The 15,648-nt window shown below is 32.9% G+C and overlaps 1 protein-coding gene across 1 annotated transcript in view; it reads left to right on the top strand.

The window, feature by feature from the left end:
• The window catches only part of LOC143046550 (uncharacterized), a 237,860-nt gene that overhangs the window by 12,564 nt on the left and 209,648 nt on the right, over window positions 1-15,648 (top strand). The window contains exons 5-11 of the mRNA XM_076219708.1: window positions 7,605-7,817; window positions 8,095-8,190; window positions 10,859-11,007; window positions 11,792-12,002; window positions 12,713-12,867; window positions 13,148-13,349; window positions 14,005-14,183. Coding sequence (XP_076075823.1) covers window positions 7,605-7,817; window positions 8,095-8,190; window positions 10,859-11,007; window positions 11,792-12,002; window positions 12,713-12,867; window positions 13,148-13,349; window positions 14,005-14,183 — 1,205 coding nt within the window. The remainder of the gene's footprint in view (window positions 1-7,604; window positions 7,818-8,094; window positions 8,191-10,858; window positions 11,008-11,791; window positions 12,003-12,712; window positions 12,868-13,147; window positions 13,350-14,004; window positions 14,184-15,648) is intronic.

Here is a 15,648-nt window from a genome sequence, read left to right as displayed (position 1 = left end):
TTTATTTTTAATGTGGAAAATTCCATCAGTGCTATGGTCCACCATGTCAATCGGTCCACAAAGAAGGGGCTATTTTGCCGGCTCTAATTAAAATAATCGGGAACCCAGTGGATATTTCTATTATAGCAATATCATTGCTCGCAATATTTATAGATTATCGCAAGGATTTGTATAGATTTACAAATGCTTGATTATCGTTGTTTATCTCAACGAGATAGATTTCTCGCTTGAGCCGGTACGGCGAAAGAGAGAAAAGCAATCGAGTTGAGATTACCTATGATAATCTGTTTATCGTTATTTTAACTATGACGATAATTTCATCACTCTACAGTGCTGAGAAACGGGAAATAATCAGTCAGTAAGATCAAAGTTAAATTTCGTAAAATAGCGATAAAGTGAATTATTCTTATTTTCCCAGTTGTTTGAAATGATTTAATTTTAATATTTACTGATTAAAAGTGTATGTACATGTACAAGAGGCCTGATGGTATGAATCAGTCAATTTACCGTCATGAGACAAACGGTCATTTTCGGCTACCGATAACGTCAAATTGGTTAAAATGTTCTTTTGATTCGTCAATATATCCTTATTGTGATTTTTCAATGCATGTATGATGTAGTATCAAATTATTGTCCGTTTTTATACGACCGCAAAATTTGAAAATTTTTTCGTCGTATATTGCTATCACGTTGGCGTCTGCGTCGTCGTCGTCGTCCGGCGTCCGAATACTTTTAGTTTTCGCACTCTAACTTTAGTAAAAGTGAATGGAAATCTATGAAATTTTAACACAAGGTTTATGACCACAAAAGGAAGGTTGGTATTGATTTTGGGAGTTTTGGTCCCAACATTTTAGGAATTAGGGGCCAAAAAGGGCCCAAATAAGCATTTTCTTGGTTTTCGCACTATAACTTTAGTTTAAGTTAATAGAAATCTATGAAATTTTGACACAAGGTTTATGACCACAAAAGAACGGTTGGGATTGATTTTGGGAGTTTAGGTTTCAACAGTTTAGGAATTAGGGGCCAAAAAAGGGCCCAAATAAGCATTATTCTTGGTTTTCGCACAATAACTTTAGTTTAAGTAAATAGAAATCAATGAAATTTAAACACAATGTTAATGACTACAAAAGGAAGGTTGGTATAGATTTTGGGAGTTTAGGTCCCAACAGTTTAGGAATTAGGGGCCAAAAAGGGACCCAAATAAGCATTTTTCTTGGTTTTCGCACCATAACGTTAGTATAAGTAAATAGAAATCTATGAAATTTAAACACAAGGTTTATGACCATAAAAGGAAGGTTGGTATTGATTTTGGGAGTTTTGGTCCCAACAGAATAAGGGGCCCAAAGGGTCCAAAATTAAACTTTGTTTGATTTCATCAAAATTGAATAATTGGGGTTTTTTGATATGTCGAATCTAACTGTCATGACTGTGTATGTAGATTCTTAACTTTTGGTCCCGTTTTCAAATTGGTCTACATTAAGGTCCAAAGGGTCCAAAATTAAACTTAGTTTGATTTTGACAAAAAATGAATCAGTTAGGTTCTTTGATATGCTGAATCTAAAAATGTACTTAGATTCTTGATTATTGGCCCAGTTTTCAAGTTGGTCCAAATCGGGGTCCAAAATTAAACTTTGTTTGATTTCATCAAAAATTGAATAAATGGGGTTCTTTGATATACCAAATCTAACTGTGTATGTAGATTCTTCATTTTTGGTCCTGTTTTCAAATTGGTCTACACTAAAGTCCAAAGGGTCCAAAATTAAACTTAGTCTGATTTCAACAAAAATTGAAATCTTGGGGTTCTTTGATATGCTGAATCCAAAAATGTACTTAGATTTTTTATTATGGGCCCAGTTTTCAAGTTGGTCCAAATCAGGATCTAAAATTATTATATTAAGTGTTGTGCAATAGCAAGTCTTTTCAATTGCACAGTATTGCGCAATGGCAAGAAATATCTAATTGCACAATATTGTGAAATAGCAAATTTTTTTTTAATTAGAGTTATCTTTCTTTGTCCAGAATAGTAAGCAAGAAATATCTAATTGCAAAATATTGTGCAATAGCAAGATTTTTTTTTAATTGGAGTTATCTTTCTTTGTCCAGAATCAACTTAAATCTTTGTTATATACAATATACAATGTATATTCACTTTTTACTACCAACTGATAAATTATAATAAATAACATTCAGTGATAACAAGCAGTTTTTTTTACATCTTAATATTTTATGATGTATTTAAATGAGTAGTTATTGTTGCAAACTCCATTAGAAATTTTAATTGAGATTAGTTTTGGAATAAGGGAAAGGGGGATGTGATTAAAAAAATTGGGTTCAATTTTTCTCATTTGAAATTTCATAAATAAAAAAGAAAATTTCTTCAAACATTTTTATGCCCCACCTACGATAGTAGAGGGGCATTATGTTTTCTGGTCTGTGCGTCCGTCCGTCCGTCCGTCTGTCCGTTCGTTCGTCCGTCCGTTCGTCCGTCCGTCTGTCCCGCTTCAGGTTAAAGTTTTTGGTCAAGGTAGTTTTTGATGAAGTTTAAGTCCAATCGACTTCAAACTTAGTACACATGTCCCCTATGATATGATCTTTCTAATTTTAATGCCAAATTAGAGTTTTTACCCCAATTTTACGGTCCACTGAACATGGAAAATGATAGTGCGAGTGGGGCATTCGTGTACTGAGGACACATTCTTGTTTTGAGAGGATTAATATTCAACAGCATAGTGAATTGCTCTAAGAGAAAACAAAAATTTTAAGTTCATTAGAACACATTCATTCTGTGTCAGAAACCTATGCTGTGTCAACTATTTAATCACAATCCAAATTTAGAGCTGAATCCAGCTTGAATGTTGTGTCCATACTTGCCCCAACCGTTCAGGGTTCAACCTCTGCGGTCGTATAAAGCTACGCCCTGCGGAGCATCTGGTTAACTGTTATTTTTAGAAAGAATTCAACGTGATTCGTCAAAAACAGGCGATTTATTTATCGCCATAAAGATAATGTACATTTTAAAACTTCATGCCTTTTACCGTTGTTCGTCATTGTAAAAGTACTCCATTACGACTATTGTTGTGACTGCGAAAGTCAACATATAAAAATAAATCAACCCTTAGAGTTGAATTATATTACAGTAACAGTGTATTTAGATACATGTAATCGTTTAAAAACAGTTATCAGTCAAAGTGAAAATAAGAATTAATTTTGTTTAAAGAAGTAATATTAAAGATATCGAGCATGTATTATAGTAAACATGAAATCATATACAATATGTAGTTGAAATTACTCCTTCTTGTGCATGAATGTGGGTGTCCATTAAAAGATATAATTCATTTTTTTCTTAGAATGTCCACTCTACATACATTTTAGAAATCAGCTCTTTGAAAACATTCAACACCAGTGGCGTAGCTAGGTCATTTTCAAGTGTACGCCCGAACCTCGGTTAGGCCCTTAAGGCCCTATTGGATCCAGGCCAATGTAGATGAGCGGGTGCTAAGCCTCCGGAAGTTTTAAAGTTATCGAGAATGACATACCATTCCTGTCATTGTAAACTCATATCAATAACAACATTCTTTAGATTCAAAATGGTTACTTTTTTTATGTTTAATCTATTCATTGTTTATTTAGAATCGTAAATGAACATGAAATGATTAATTTTCTGAGTTGTTCAGGTGCAATATTAAAGTGTGTAAATAGAACCCTGGTTCTTGCCTGAAATTTAAAAAAAAAATGCAAACCACATTTCGAATCTAAGTACATATGGAATTGCTTTAAAAAAGGAAAGCGAGTATAGAAATCACGGTAGATTTAGACTTTGACAGAAAATAACAAATATATAAATATGACACCAATTTTGTCATTTTTATTCCAAATTACAAGCAATTGAAGAAAGACTTAGAAGGTTGATGTACTGTTAACCAATTCTTTTAATAATATCTAGATGAAAATATTTTGTTTTACCAAATTCAAGTGTACGCCCGGGCGTTTTGACATAAACGTAGCTACGCGCATGAACACTTAGCTATCTCCATAGAACATATTTTATTTGGAACAAACGAATTAACTGTTGAACAAAACACAATTCTTTTCAGTAATGTACATATATACACGCAATACAAAAAGATTCCTAGTTTGATTAATATTGCTGTATCATGCTTAAAGTGTACTCGTATCCAACTGTTACTGTTTAAACCTGAGGCAACTATATAGTAGTCTCAGTTTAAACATAATATATTTATTGTATACATTTTTCATATTGTACTGAATTGTTATATAATTGCTGTCATCTTGACATTTTGTAAATTGTATTTATTTGGAGAGGATTATCTTGTTATAACTTGTATCCAATCCTATTGTATATTTAGACGTCTTGGACTATTATACTTATAATTTATAGTATACTAGTCCCAGATTTAGACATAGACAATAATAGTGCATTGACTTGACATATCAACGATATAAGGATGAGGCTTAGAAACGGGGAAATGCGAGGCTGTGCCGAGCATTTTCCCCGTTTCGGGCCGAATCCTTATATCGTTGATATGTCAAGTCAATGCACTATTATTGTCTTTATACTGCAATCTAAAAAAATATTTTCAATTGTTGTTTATTGTGTTAATGTTATTTATTTGATTTAAATATTGGGAAAAATCCCCCTTTAAAAAGGCCTCATATCACACAGACGGAGAAATATAAAACACGATGAAATGTACATCATTACCGCAATCAATGATGAACGAATTTGTTGCAGACTAAAATATCATCAATAAACATAAAACATAATGATTTATAGGTTGCAAACAAAAAAATATTAAAAAGTGAAATAAGTTTTCCCAAAAATTGCAAAAGAAACAAGTTTGAGTCGTTAAACGCATCGTTGTTTACATTGGAAACAAGAACTGGTTGAAGAGGTCGTATGAATAATTAAATATAATTTCGACAATTCCCATTTAAAAAATCATGAGGAAAAGTGATATCAGGTCAGTGACCGTATATGGCATAGAAATATACAGTCAACGCATTTTGACTGCTCAAATAGAACGAGTGCAGTATAAAATAAAATATGTTAAACATAAACTTATTAAATCAGTCTATGTACATAAGAATACAATCTCAGTTGTTTTAATTGTATATTGTAAAAATATAAAAAATAAAAATCTCTTTGAATACAAGGATTTGCAAAGTGAAAACGTTCTTACTAAAAAAAATCCTTGTTGAATATAGATTTGATAAAACATTTCACAATCTCACAAAATCAAAACTTTTGCTTTTGAAATATTTGATTTGCATATATCTGTTACGTAAATATATTCATTTCTACTGGCAAAATTGTATTTCATATATCTGGCGCCGGCGAAACAGTTAAATTTTCTATTTTGTCGACAAAATAAGATTAATTTGCCGGTGCCAAAAATATAGTGAATCGGATATGGAAATACCTATTTTAGCATTTTATAATTGGGATTTGGCGGGAGATTGAATGCTGCGGAGGAGAATTTTCGTTTTCACGGAAAGTCCGTGCATTTGTTGACGCAACATATCTGATATAACAATGGTTAAAACTGAAAACAGGTAGACAGATATTATCAAAACCGTCCATGCCTATGAAAACAAGCCACTGAAGTTATACAACATTAATTTCTGATCTCTTGAACTAGTTTTTTGAGATACTGCCTTACATGCCTTAGCTAATTTACTCGGTACCTCCAATGACCGAATAACACTGTTTTTTGTTTGTTTTTTGTTTTATACTTTGAGGACTGAGCGAATCAGGTGAGTGTGTGAGTTTAGTATGTTTTATTTGATTGCATTGTATTTATATGTTTGGGGAAGGTTAACTTTCTGGTAATAAGACCCGTCACGGCCTGGCTGGGGAATTGGGTAGGCAAATGCTCACATCAATCTGTACCGATACAGGCTCCATATGTCCTCCTTTATACGCCATAACTCATGGTGGTGCTCCTATTTAAAGGAGGTTCATACGGAGACAAGACAAGTTGATATCCGAATAACACTTGTAATGACCGAATAACACTTGTAATGACCGAATAACACTTGAAATTTTAATATTAGCACATATTGGTGACTTTTAAACATTAATTATTAAATAAATGTATATTATCGATGTATTTTATATCTTACAACTGATTTGTGATTTCCGTGGTCACCATGTTGGATGTACACACTAAATTTAAAAAGTTATTTATGAACTTATCTGCTTTCTGTTAATCAATTTTAAGTTATAAAATACATCGATAATATATCATTAACTAATAATCAATGTTTAAAAGTTACCAATATGTGCTAATATCCAAATTTTAAGTGTTATTCGGTCATTACAAATGTTATTCGGATAATAACAGTGTTATTCGGTCATTCGTGTTACCCGCCTTTACTGGTTTTGAGTTCACAAGTCACAGTCGCAGGCACTTGTTTCTATCCATGGGAAGACCCACTATCAACGTATATTTACGTAAATATACGTTGATAGTGGGTCTTCCCGTGGATAGAAACAAATGCCTGTGGTCACAGCACAGGCACTTGTTTCTGTCAATGTGCCATTATGTGGGGTTTACTATCCACTACCGTACGAAAATTTTAGAATTTTTTTTCGTACGGGTGTGGATAGTAAACCCCACATTGAAGGAAATAAGTGCCTGTGGGTCACAGTCCAAAGTAGCTGTGGAACAGTGGCTCAGACAAGGAAAACGACCTTTAAAACTTTGTCTATCTCCACTAAAATATCCCCTGTGCACACATATACTGACATGGGAACTTAATTGTTCAAGTCCAAACAATAGGGCTCTTCACAGTTAGTTCGGCCGTATTGGATAGGGGGCTGATTTTTTTGAAAGATGTGGAAATAGTATGAAAGTATGGGAAATCCTATGCATGTTTCTAAGCAACTGTTCTGTTTTAATGATGTTTTCCCGTATTTTTCACACCATCTTTACCCCCATCATGCAAATCTGCCCCCTATCCAATATGGCCGAATTAACCTTGAAGAGCCCTATTATCATTAATGACGTCTTTAAAGACTATTTTATTTTTGTTGCTTTGACGCCTATAAATTATAATTAAATAGCCTTTCAAGATGTCTTAATTATTTGGAGGCACTTGTGTCTATCCCATTGGAAGCTTCCCATGGGCTTGGATAGAAACAAATGCCTGTGTTTGAGCATCACTGTTATGCCATGACAAATAAAAATTGAAGAAAATGACTTATGATTATACATCTAAAATTAACTACTCTGACAAATTGGAATCTTTTGGTTACAAAACATTTAATGATTTTGGATTGTAGGATGCAGCCAAAGTTTTCCATGTAAAACTTTTATGTCTGAAAATTACACAAAATCATCGTATTTTGACAAAATTTCCAAAATGGGCTTACTCTGGAGAATATTATGTACTTTTAGGAAAAGAACTGATTTATTTAGCTTTGATGCTTTTGAAAAAGACCCATTACGAAACCAAATTGTGACCTTTTTGATGTTTTTTAATATCATAAAGTTGATATTTAAGGCCATATTGTTATGATTGTGCCATAAGTGAACCTTGTCCTTTGTACATGTTTACAATATCAGAAAAAACTACTGTAGGTCTCAGTCAAACAGAAAGCTGGTTGACAGCTAATGAGGCATTGTGGAGTCACTCAAATGAAACTGTATCATTGGAAGAAGTTGTATGGGAAGATGACCAGCCAGATACAAGGAATGGAAAATGTGTTTTTAGTAAAAAGAATGGATATGGAGCTTTTGGAAATTGTTTGCGAAAACTACCATTTGTTTGTAAATCAGAGGCTGTTCTTAAAGGTAATTATATACATAGTCAATAATAGTGTATTGACTTGACATTGTCATATTTGATAAAACTTATACTATAAGTAAATATCACCAATAACTTGGACCAGTTTTATCATGGTTGATGATTGCCCCTTGGAAATATAAAATAAGTGCAACATGGGGGACATTGGAACTGTGTTCTTGTATATGACTTTTTACATCAATGAATAACCTGTGTTTTATTTTTGTTCTTTGAAACTTTAGGAGGAAGTGAAAATAAAAGTAATCGTTTTATTTTGATATTTAGATTATTTCCGCTGTAGAAGTGGAGAAGGAATCCAGTCCAAATTTGTCTGTGATGGCCACAATGACTGCCAGGATATGTCTGATGAAGCTGATTGTGGTTTGTATTTATGCTTTCATAAAGTTTTTACTTAGTAGAGTGTAACTTGAAAAAGATTATGATTTTAAACAAACCTGTGCATCATCCATATAAATTCAACTGAGAATTGTTTTCATGAATTGAAGGCATAACCCAGATACAACAATTCCCGTCAGAGTTTTCCTCAGGCCATAAAAAAATATATGTCTGTTTACAGTTACCCAACCGACCCTATTTTGAGCGCCTACCCTAAGCCATTTTATTTCCGTCGTAAAGTAAAAAAATAAACTGAACTCGTGTTAAAAGTGAAGATAGTGTTGCCTTTTTTTTTTCCAATCATTAACAAACGGAAATAATCCAATCATTAAAATTACGGGTAAAAACTGCACATGATCAACTCGTACCACGACAAGACGAAACCGCTCACTCAAAATCATGTCACATAAAATAAAATGAAAAAATAAAATAAAATGAAAATACCGACCTACCTACCCTATTCTTTTTAAAGCATGTAACCTTAAACAGACATATATTTTTTTTTGGCCTAATGTAAGTAATGAAATTTCAAATGAAAAAGAGATTTACTCTGCAAATGTAATATATATTCAAATTTGTTTTGATTGATGTGCAACCAGCCGAAATGCCCATTCTTGAGTACATGGAGTATGTGTGTTCAGATAAACATGATAAATTTCTTTGGCAAAAGGAACGGAAAAAATTTCTAGCAGTACGCCAACGATATGTTGAATCGTTATTATTAGGTTTTAAAAAATGCAATTGTGCTTGTATCCACTGCAAAACTTTTGATTTAAAAAGTTTTTCAACTCTATCAACTTTCAACTGTCATGACTGTATTATTTGGTTTAACTTTCGAACTACAGTTGGATTTGATTGGAAGGACAATTTTTGAAAAATATTCATGACTTGAGTTTCTAATTTTAGTGAATATACAATTTGTTTTAGTTGTGTTTTTGCTGCTGATTCTGCTTCTCATATCATCCTGTTGGCCCTTATGACTTTTATCATTGGGCTTTGATATTTCACAAAAAATAGTTTCCTTTCTCTAAATTAAGTTTGTCTAAACCAAATGTTATGAAATTTATACACAATGCATATTACCAAAAAAACACTGATCGGATTTCAATTTGGATGGTATAACTTTTACTGTTCCCGAGTATGTCCCTTTATAACGCTTATCCATTAGCAGGGGAATCATCTGTGTCCCATGGACACATTCTTCATTTATTTATGAAAATAAGGAAGCATTTAGCCATTTACGAACAGCTATTCTACTGATGAAATATGTCTTTAAAAAATTCTTCATACATACTTGAGTGTAAGAAGGCCTAGGGAAACTTTATAAAAAAACCTTTTTATTCTCCATTTATGGGCATTATGTTTTCTGGTCTGCGTCCATCCGTCCATCCCACTTCAGGTTAAAGTTTTTGATTGAGGTAGTTTTTTTGTCTCGCTGGATGTCCAGCGAGACAAAAAGCGAGACATAGGTATGCTGTTTCCGGCGGCGTCAGCGACTTCAACAATGTATTAGTTTGCGATTAGGTCTAGTTTATGGTGAACCACTAGTGGTAAGTCAGAGATATTTGGTATGCAGTTGTATAAGTATTGGCACATGTCATTACCATGGAGATTATTTGACCCCGCCCCCTCAGTTATGGTCTTGACTTTGAAACTTTTGCTTAGTTTTAATGTATTAGTTTCTGATTAGGTCAGTTTATGGGGAACCACTAATGGTAAAGTAATGATAATTGGTATGCAGTTGTATAAGCATCAGCATATCTCATTTCCATGGAGATTATTTGGCCCCGCCTCCTCATTCATGGTCTATTGACTTTGAAATTTTTGCTTAGTTTTAATGTATTAGTTTGTGATTAGGTCAGTTTATGGGGAACCACTAGTCGTAGGTTAATGATAATTGGTAAGCATTTGTATAAGCATTGGCATACCTCATTTCCATGGAGATTATTTTGCCCCGCCCTCTCAGTCATGGTCTATTGACCTTGAAACTTTGGCCTAGTTTTCATCAATTAGTTTGTGATTAGGTCAGTTTATGGGGAACCAGTAGTGGTAGGTCAATGATACTTGGTATGCAGTCGTATTAACATTGGCACATCTCATTACCATGGAATTGTTTTTACCCCCCTTCTCAGTTATGGTTTATTGACTTTGAAATTTTGCTAAGTTTACATGTATTAGTTTGTGTTTAGGTTTGTTTAAAGAGAACTACTTATGATAAGTCAATGGTATTTGGTATGCAGTTGTATTAGCATTGGCACATCTCATTTCCATGGAGATTGTTAAGCCATGAACCTTCAGTCATGGTACATTGACTTTGAATTAATATTTGCTAAACTTACATGTTAAAAGTGTTGCTTTTTTTTATTTCAACATTTGCATTATTGAAATTACAAAAAAGCGAGACATATCTCTGTGATAACAGTTTATGATGAAGTTGAAGTCCAATCAACTTGAAACTTAGTACACGTGTTCCCTATGATATGATCTTTCTAATTTTAATGCCAAATTAGAGATTTCCCCCCATTTTTATGGTCCAGTGAACATAGCAAATGATAGTACAGATGGGGCATCTGTGTACTGGGGACACATTCTTGTTCTTTCGACTAATTTATACTCAATTAATATTATGTAATCTATTTTGATTTTTTTTCAGCCAGTAGATGTCATCATGTGATTAATGCAGAATATGGCTCAGCAGATACAAAGCCTTCAGGTGTAATTGTCAACACTAACAACTATCTGGATCATAGATCTTGTTTTTGGTCCATTGTAACAAATGTTGGATCAACTATCAAAGTCCAGGTAAAATAATTGCAAGCAATATTTCTAGCCCCACTTAATGTTTTTATGTTTTACAGTCTGTTCAACTGTTCGTCGACCTTCTGTCCAGCTTATGGTTAAAGTTTTTTGGTCAAGGCAGTTTTTGATGAAGTTGAAATCCAATCAACTTGAAACTTAGTATACATGTTCCCTATGATATGATCTTCTAATTTTAATTCTAAATTAGAGCTTTGACCCCAATTTCATGATTTACTGAATATAGAAAATGATAGTGCGATTGAGGCATCCATGTACTGGACACATTCTTGTTATTTCTGAATGTGACACTTGAATCCGTTTTTTTGGCTGCCTACAACATTGTAGGTGGATTATGGTTTCTGGTTGGTCCTTGTCAGTCTATTTGTCTGTCCTTTTATATAATTATCAGATTAAGTTTTTTTTGGTCAAGGTAGTTGCCCATGAACTTGATGAAGTTGTCATATCTACTTGAAACTTGGTTCACATGTCCATGCGACCACAGATGTGTGCAAACATAATCTTATCCTAAAATAGAAAGCAAATAATTAACAGTATATCTATGAAAGTATTGGGCCATCATCAGGTAATATATTTCTGTAAATTTAGGAATATTACTTCTGAAAGTTTAATACAATTTAGAACCTATTTCGAAAGTTATCTGTACACACATGTTTAAGTGAATTGAAAGTACTTGGGTTTAAAAATGCTGAGTTAATGGACACATTTAGGCTTTTTTTAAATAAAAATGAGTAAAAGATAAGTGTCAATTATTGTCAATCTTTTACAGGTAAATACATTCAATACTGAAAAGAATGCTGATGTCGTAGAATTTAGGACTGGTGGAAGAGAGGGAGAGATTTTTTTGGCTGAGTTGACAGGCAAACTGGCAGTAAATAATCAGCCAGTATATTATTCCTCAGACAATGTGTTTAATATTAGACTAGTGACAGACAACACAGTGATACAATCTGGCGGGTTCAGAATTTCCTGGACAACAGGTTTGTAAGGCCATTAACATAATTAATTGTAATGTTTTAGTTTATTGATACAAGACAAAAAATTCTGTAATTTCCTTGTAAAACCCAGATAAATTGAGTGTTTTCTTGCTCCTGTCTGTAGGGAAAGGGACCATTTAGTATTACCCTTGTCTGTCCTTCCTTTTGTTAGTTATTCCATCCATCCAATTCTCATTTATGGACATTTTTAAATTTATGCCCTTTACAACTTGGGAAATTTGAAATTTTATGGTTTTTGCACTCTATGAAACACGTACACAATTCTAAGGCCAGATTTTTTTTAATTTGTTGGTTTAAGGATCCGCCTAAGGGACGACATCAAAAGTTCAATGAAGGATAAAAAACTTAATTCACATAGTTTTTTCACTGACCCCCCCACCCCCCTCTAAACTTAATTTGGGAAAAATTGATTGACCCATATGGATATATGTAAAAATCAATGTCGGATAACCAAATCTTGCAGCCGTTCAACCCCCCCACCCCCAAACTATTTGAATTAAGTTTTTTATCTTACATTGATCTTTTGATGTCGTCCCTAACCTATTTACTAATTTTGATAATTAGCAGAATAAAACTAATAATCACATTTCAAAATTTTTTTTTCTCTACAACCCTAACATATTCATTATCCTTGAAATATAAATAAAAATATTCTTATAATGTACTGTTAAACATGAATCCATTTTTTTTAGATGTCCCAGAAGTTTTTAATGATGTGAAAATGTTAACAGCAACAACCTCAGTGCAGGATTTGAAATCGCCTTTTTATGATGCTGGAAACTTCCCTCAAGAGAAAGTTTTTGAATGGAAAATTACTGCCAGTACACTCAATGTCATTACTTTGGAGGTAATTATTTTGATTTTTTTGTTGAGCCTGCAACATTCAAGACATAATATCATGTAAGGGAAACAAAGTGCACATACATACATACATACATATGATTGTATGGAGAGTTGTCTCATTGGGACTCATGCCACATCTTCTTACATCTATATATACAGTATATACATCTAGTAGATACTAATAACCAGATTAACCTAACTAGACATTGCCTTCCAAAGTCCTGAATTTGTCAAGTTCATCTTTAACAAGCTTTATGCAACTTGTACTGTAACATTTTTTTTAGTTTGAGAATCTGGATATAGGAAAAGATTCAAAGCTGTACTTGTGGGATCAGGATGATATTTCGTTGGACCCAACCTTAGATGGTGTCAGTGCCTTCAAACCAAAACATTACATCTCTAAATCCAAGTCCATCAGATTGATGTTGATCACTGGAAGAGAAGAAGCTCCATTTCCTAAAGGATTATACATCAAATACTGGGAAGGTTTGATTGATTGTTTGTTATTTTCTTAAGTTACTTGACTGGTGTATTTCTATTATTTTAATTATAGAAATTCAATGATTTAGTAAAATATTGTACTTCCAGAAAGAGTTTTTTTCACTAAAAAGTTTTTTTTCAAAATTTTAATTCGATATTGTTTTCATATCATCAGAAGATCTATTATTTCCATTTATTAAAAATGATGACTTATTCCACTTATAATGCAGTATTCAGTGTTTTTTTGTTGTGTCTGCTGCAATGTTCCCCAACGTGTTCTTTTGTCTGGTACACCTGTTTGACCACTAACCATAAAACATTTTGTTCTAGATACCACTGATTGGCTAAATAACAGCATGACAATGAAATAATTTATTCAAAATTCAGCATGATAATTAAATGATTTATTCAAAATTCAGTATTTATAGTATACAAATATTGAATAATAAAAAATAAACTAATTTGAAAAAGTTTAAGTGAATTTTGACAAACGAAATATAAATAATGCAATAACAATCATATTGCAAAGTCTGACCAAAACAATGTTTATTTATCCTATACTTTTTTCATTGTGATAAAATCATTCCCCAAAAATATATGTTTACAGTACAAAAATGATGAAATATTATATATGTTACTAAATAGTACTGATTTATTTTAGGCTGCAGCATAAGTTACATGTCAAAAGAAGGCACCATTCAGTCTCCAGGGTTTATTGTGGATAGTTACCCAGAAAATGTTGTTTGTACATGGACTATACAAAGACCAACATCAGAAACAAGGACAATGGCTCTCAGATTTAACATGTTTGATCTCCAGACAGAACAAGATTACTTAAAGGTTACATTTTATCACTACCATTGACCCCATTATTAAATATGCAGTGTGATCAAATCAATCATCATGGTAGAAATGTTTGTTTTTAGCTCGTGTGGCCCAAAGGCCAAGTGAGCTGTTTTCGTAACTTGAGTCTTTCATTGTCTGTTGTTGTCTGTTGCATCTGTTTACTTTGACAAAAATACTCTCCTCTAAAAATGTTTAGGCAAAATGAACCGAATTGGCCACTTTATTATGTGTTCAACAAACCTCAACAACCTGTCCTCAAGCTGGAAGACATGGCTGAAAATGAAATAAATTGATAAGTTGAAAATTATCATTAAAAAAAATCTGACAGGGGATAACATGTGTAGAATGTTCGGCTGTACCTTTTGTTCGTTTGAGTCAAACTATCAGATGACTTCTTAAAGGAGATTTTTATGCCCCACCTACGATAGTAGAGGGGCATTATGTTTTCTGGTCTGTGCGTCAGTCTGTTCGTTCCTTCGATCGTTCGTTCGTGCTTCCATCCGTCTGTCCCGTTTCAGGTTAAAGTTTTTGGTCAAGGTAGTTTTTGATGAAGTTGAAGTCCAATCAACTTCAAACTTAGTAAACATTTTCCGTATGATATGATCTTTCTAATTTTAATGCCAAATAAGATTTTTGACCCCAATTTCACTGTCCACTGAACATAGAAAATGAAAGTGCAAGTTTCAGGTTAAAGTTTTTTGTCAAGGTAGTTTTTGATGAAGTTGAAGTCCAATCAACTTCAAACTTAGTACACATGTTCCTTATGATATGATTTTTCTAATTTTAATGCCAAATAAGATTTTTGACCCCAATTTCACTGTCCACTGAACATAGAAAATGAAAGTGCAAGTTTCAGGTTAAAGTTTTTGGTCAAGGTAGTTTTTGATGAAGTTGAAGTCCAATCAACTTGATACTTATTACACATGTTCCTTATGATATGATCTTTCTAATTTAAATGGCAAACTAGATTCCCACTTTCACTGTCCACTGAACATAGAAAATGATAGTGAGAGTGGGGCATCTGTGTACTGTGGACACATTTTTGTTTACTTTAAAGTAGCATTTAAAATTTATAGTGAGACATAGGCATTCTAGATTCTGTTTATCCTTATTTGACTTATAAATGGACTTAGTTTTTCTTCCAGTTAACATAACATTCACTCTGGTTACAGTTTTTAAAATTTTAATTACTTTCATAATTTTTCCGGGATTTTTACCAAACTGGAACAGAAGCTTGTTTACGATCATAAAAATAGTATCCAGAAGTAAAGTTTGTAAAAATAAAATTCATTTTATCCGTATTTTACTTATAAATGGACTTAGTTTTTCTGCCAGTTAACATTACATTCAGGCTGTGGTGAAAGTTTTTAAAATTTTGATTACTTTCTAAACTATACTGGATATCTACCAAACTACATTTTTTTTTTAGACATCAATAACTTTGCCAATCTTACATTGA

This window comes from Mytilus galloprovincialis, chromosome 9 (assembly GCF_965363235.1).
Source record: "Mytilus galloprovincialis chromosome 9, xbMytGall1.hap1.1, whole genome shotgun sequence".
NCBI classification, from domain to species: Eukaryota; Metazoa; Mollusca; class Bivalvia; order Mytilida; family Mytilidae; genus Mytilus; species Mytilus galloprovincialis.
The sequence above is the reverse complement of the archived record's forward strand: the minus strand, read 5'-3'. Positions and strand labels throughout refer to the sequence as shown.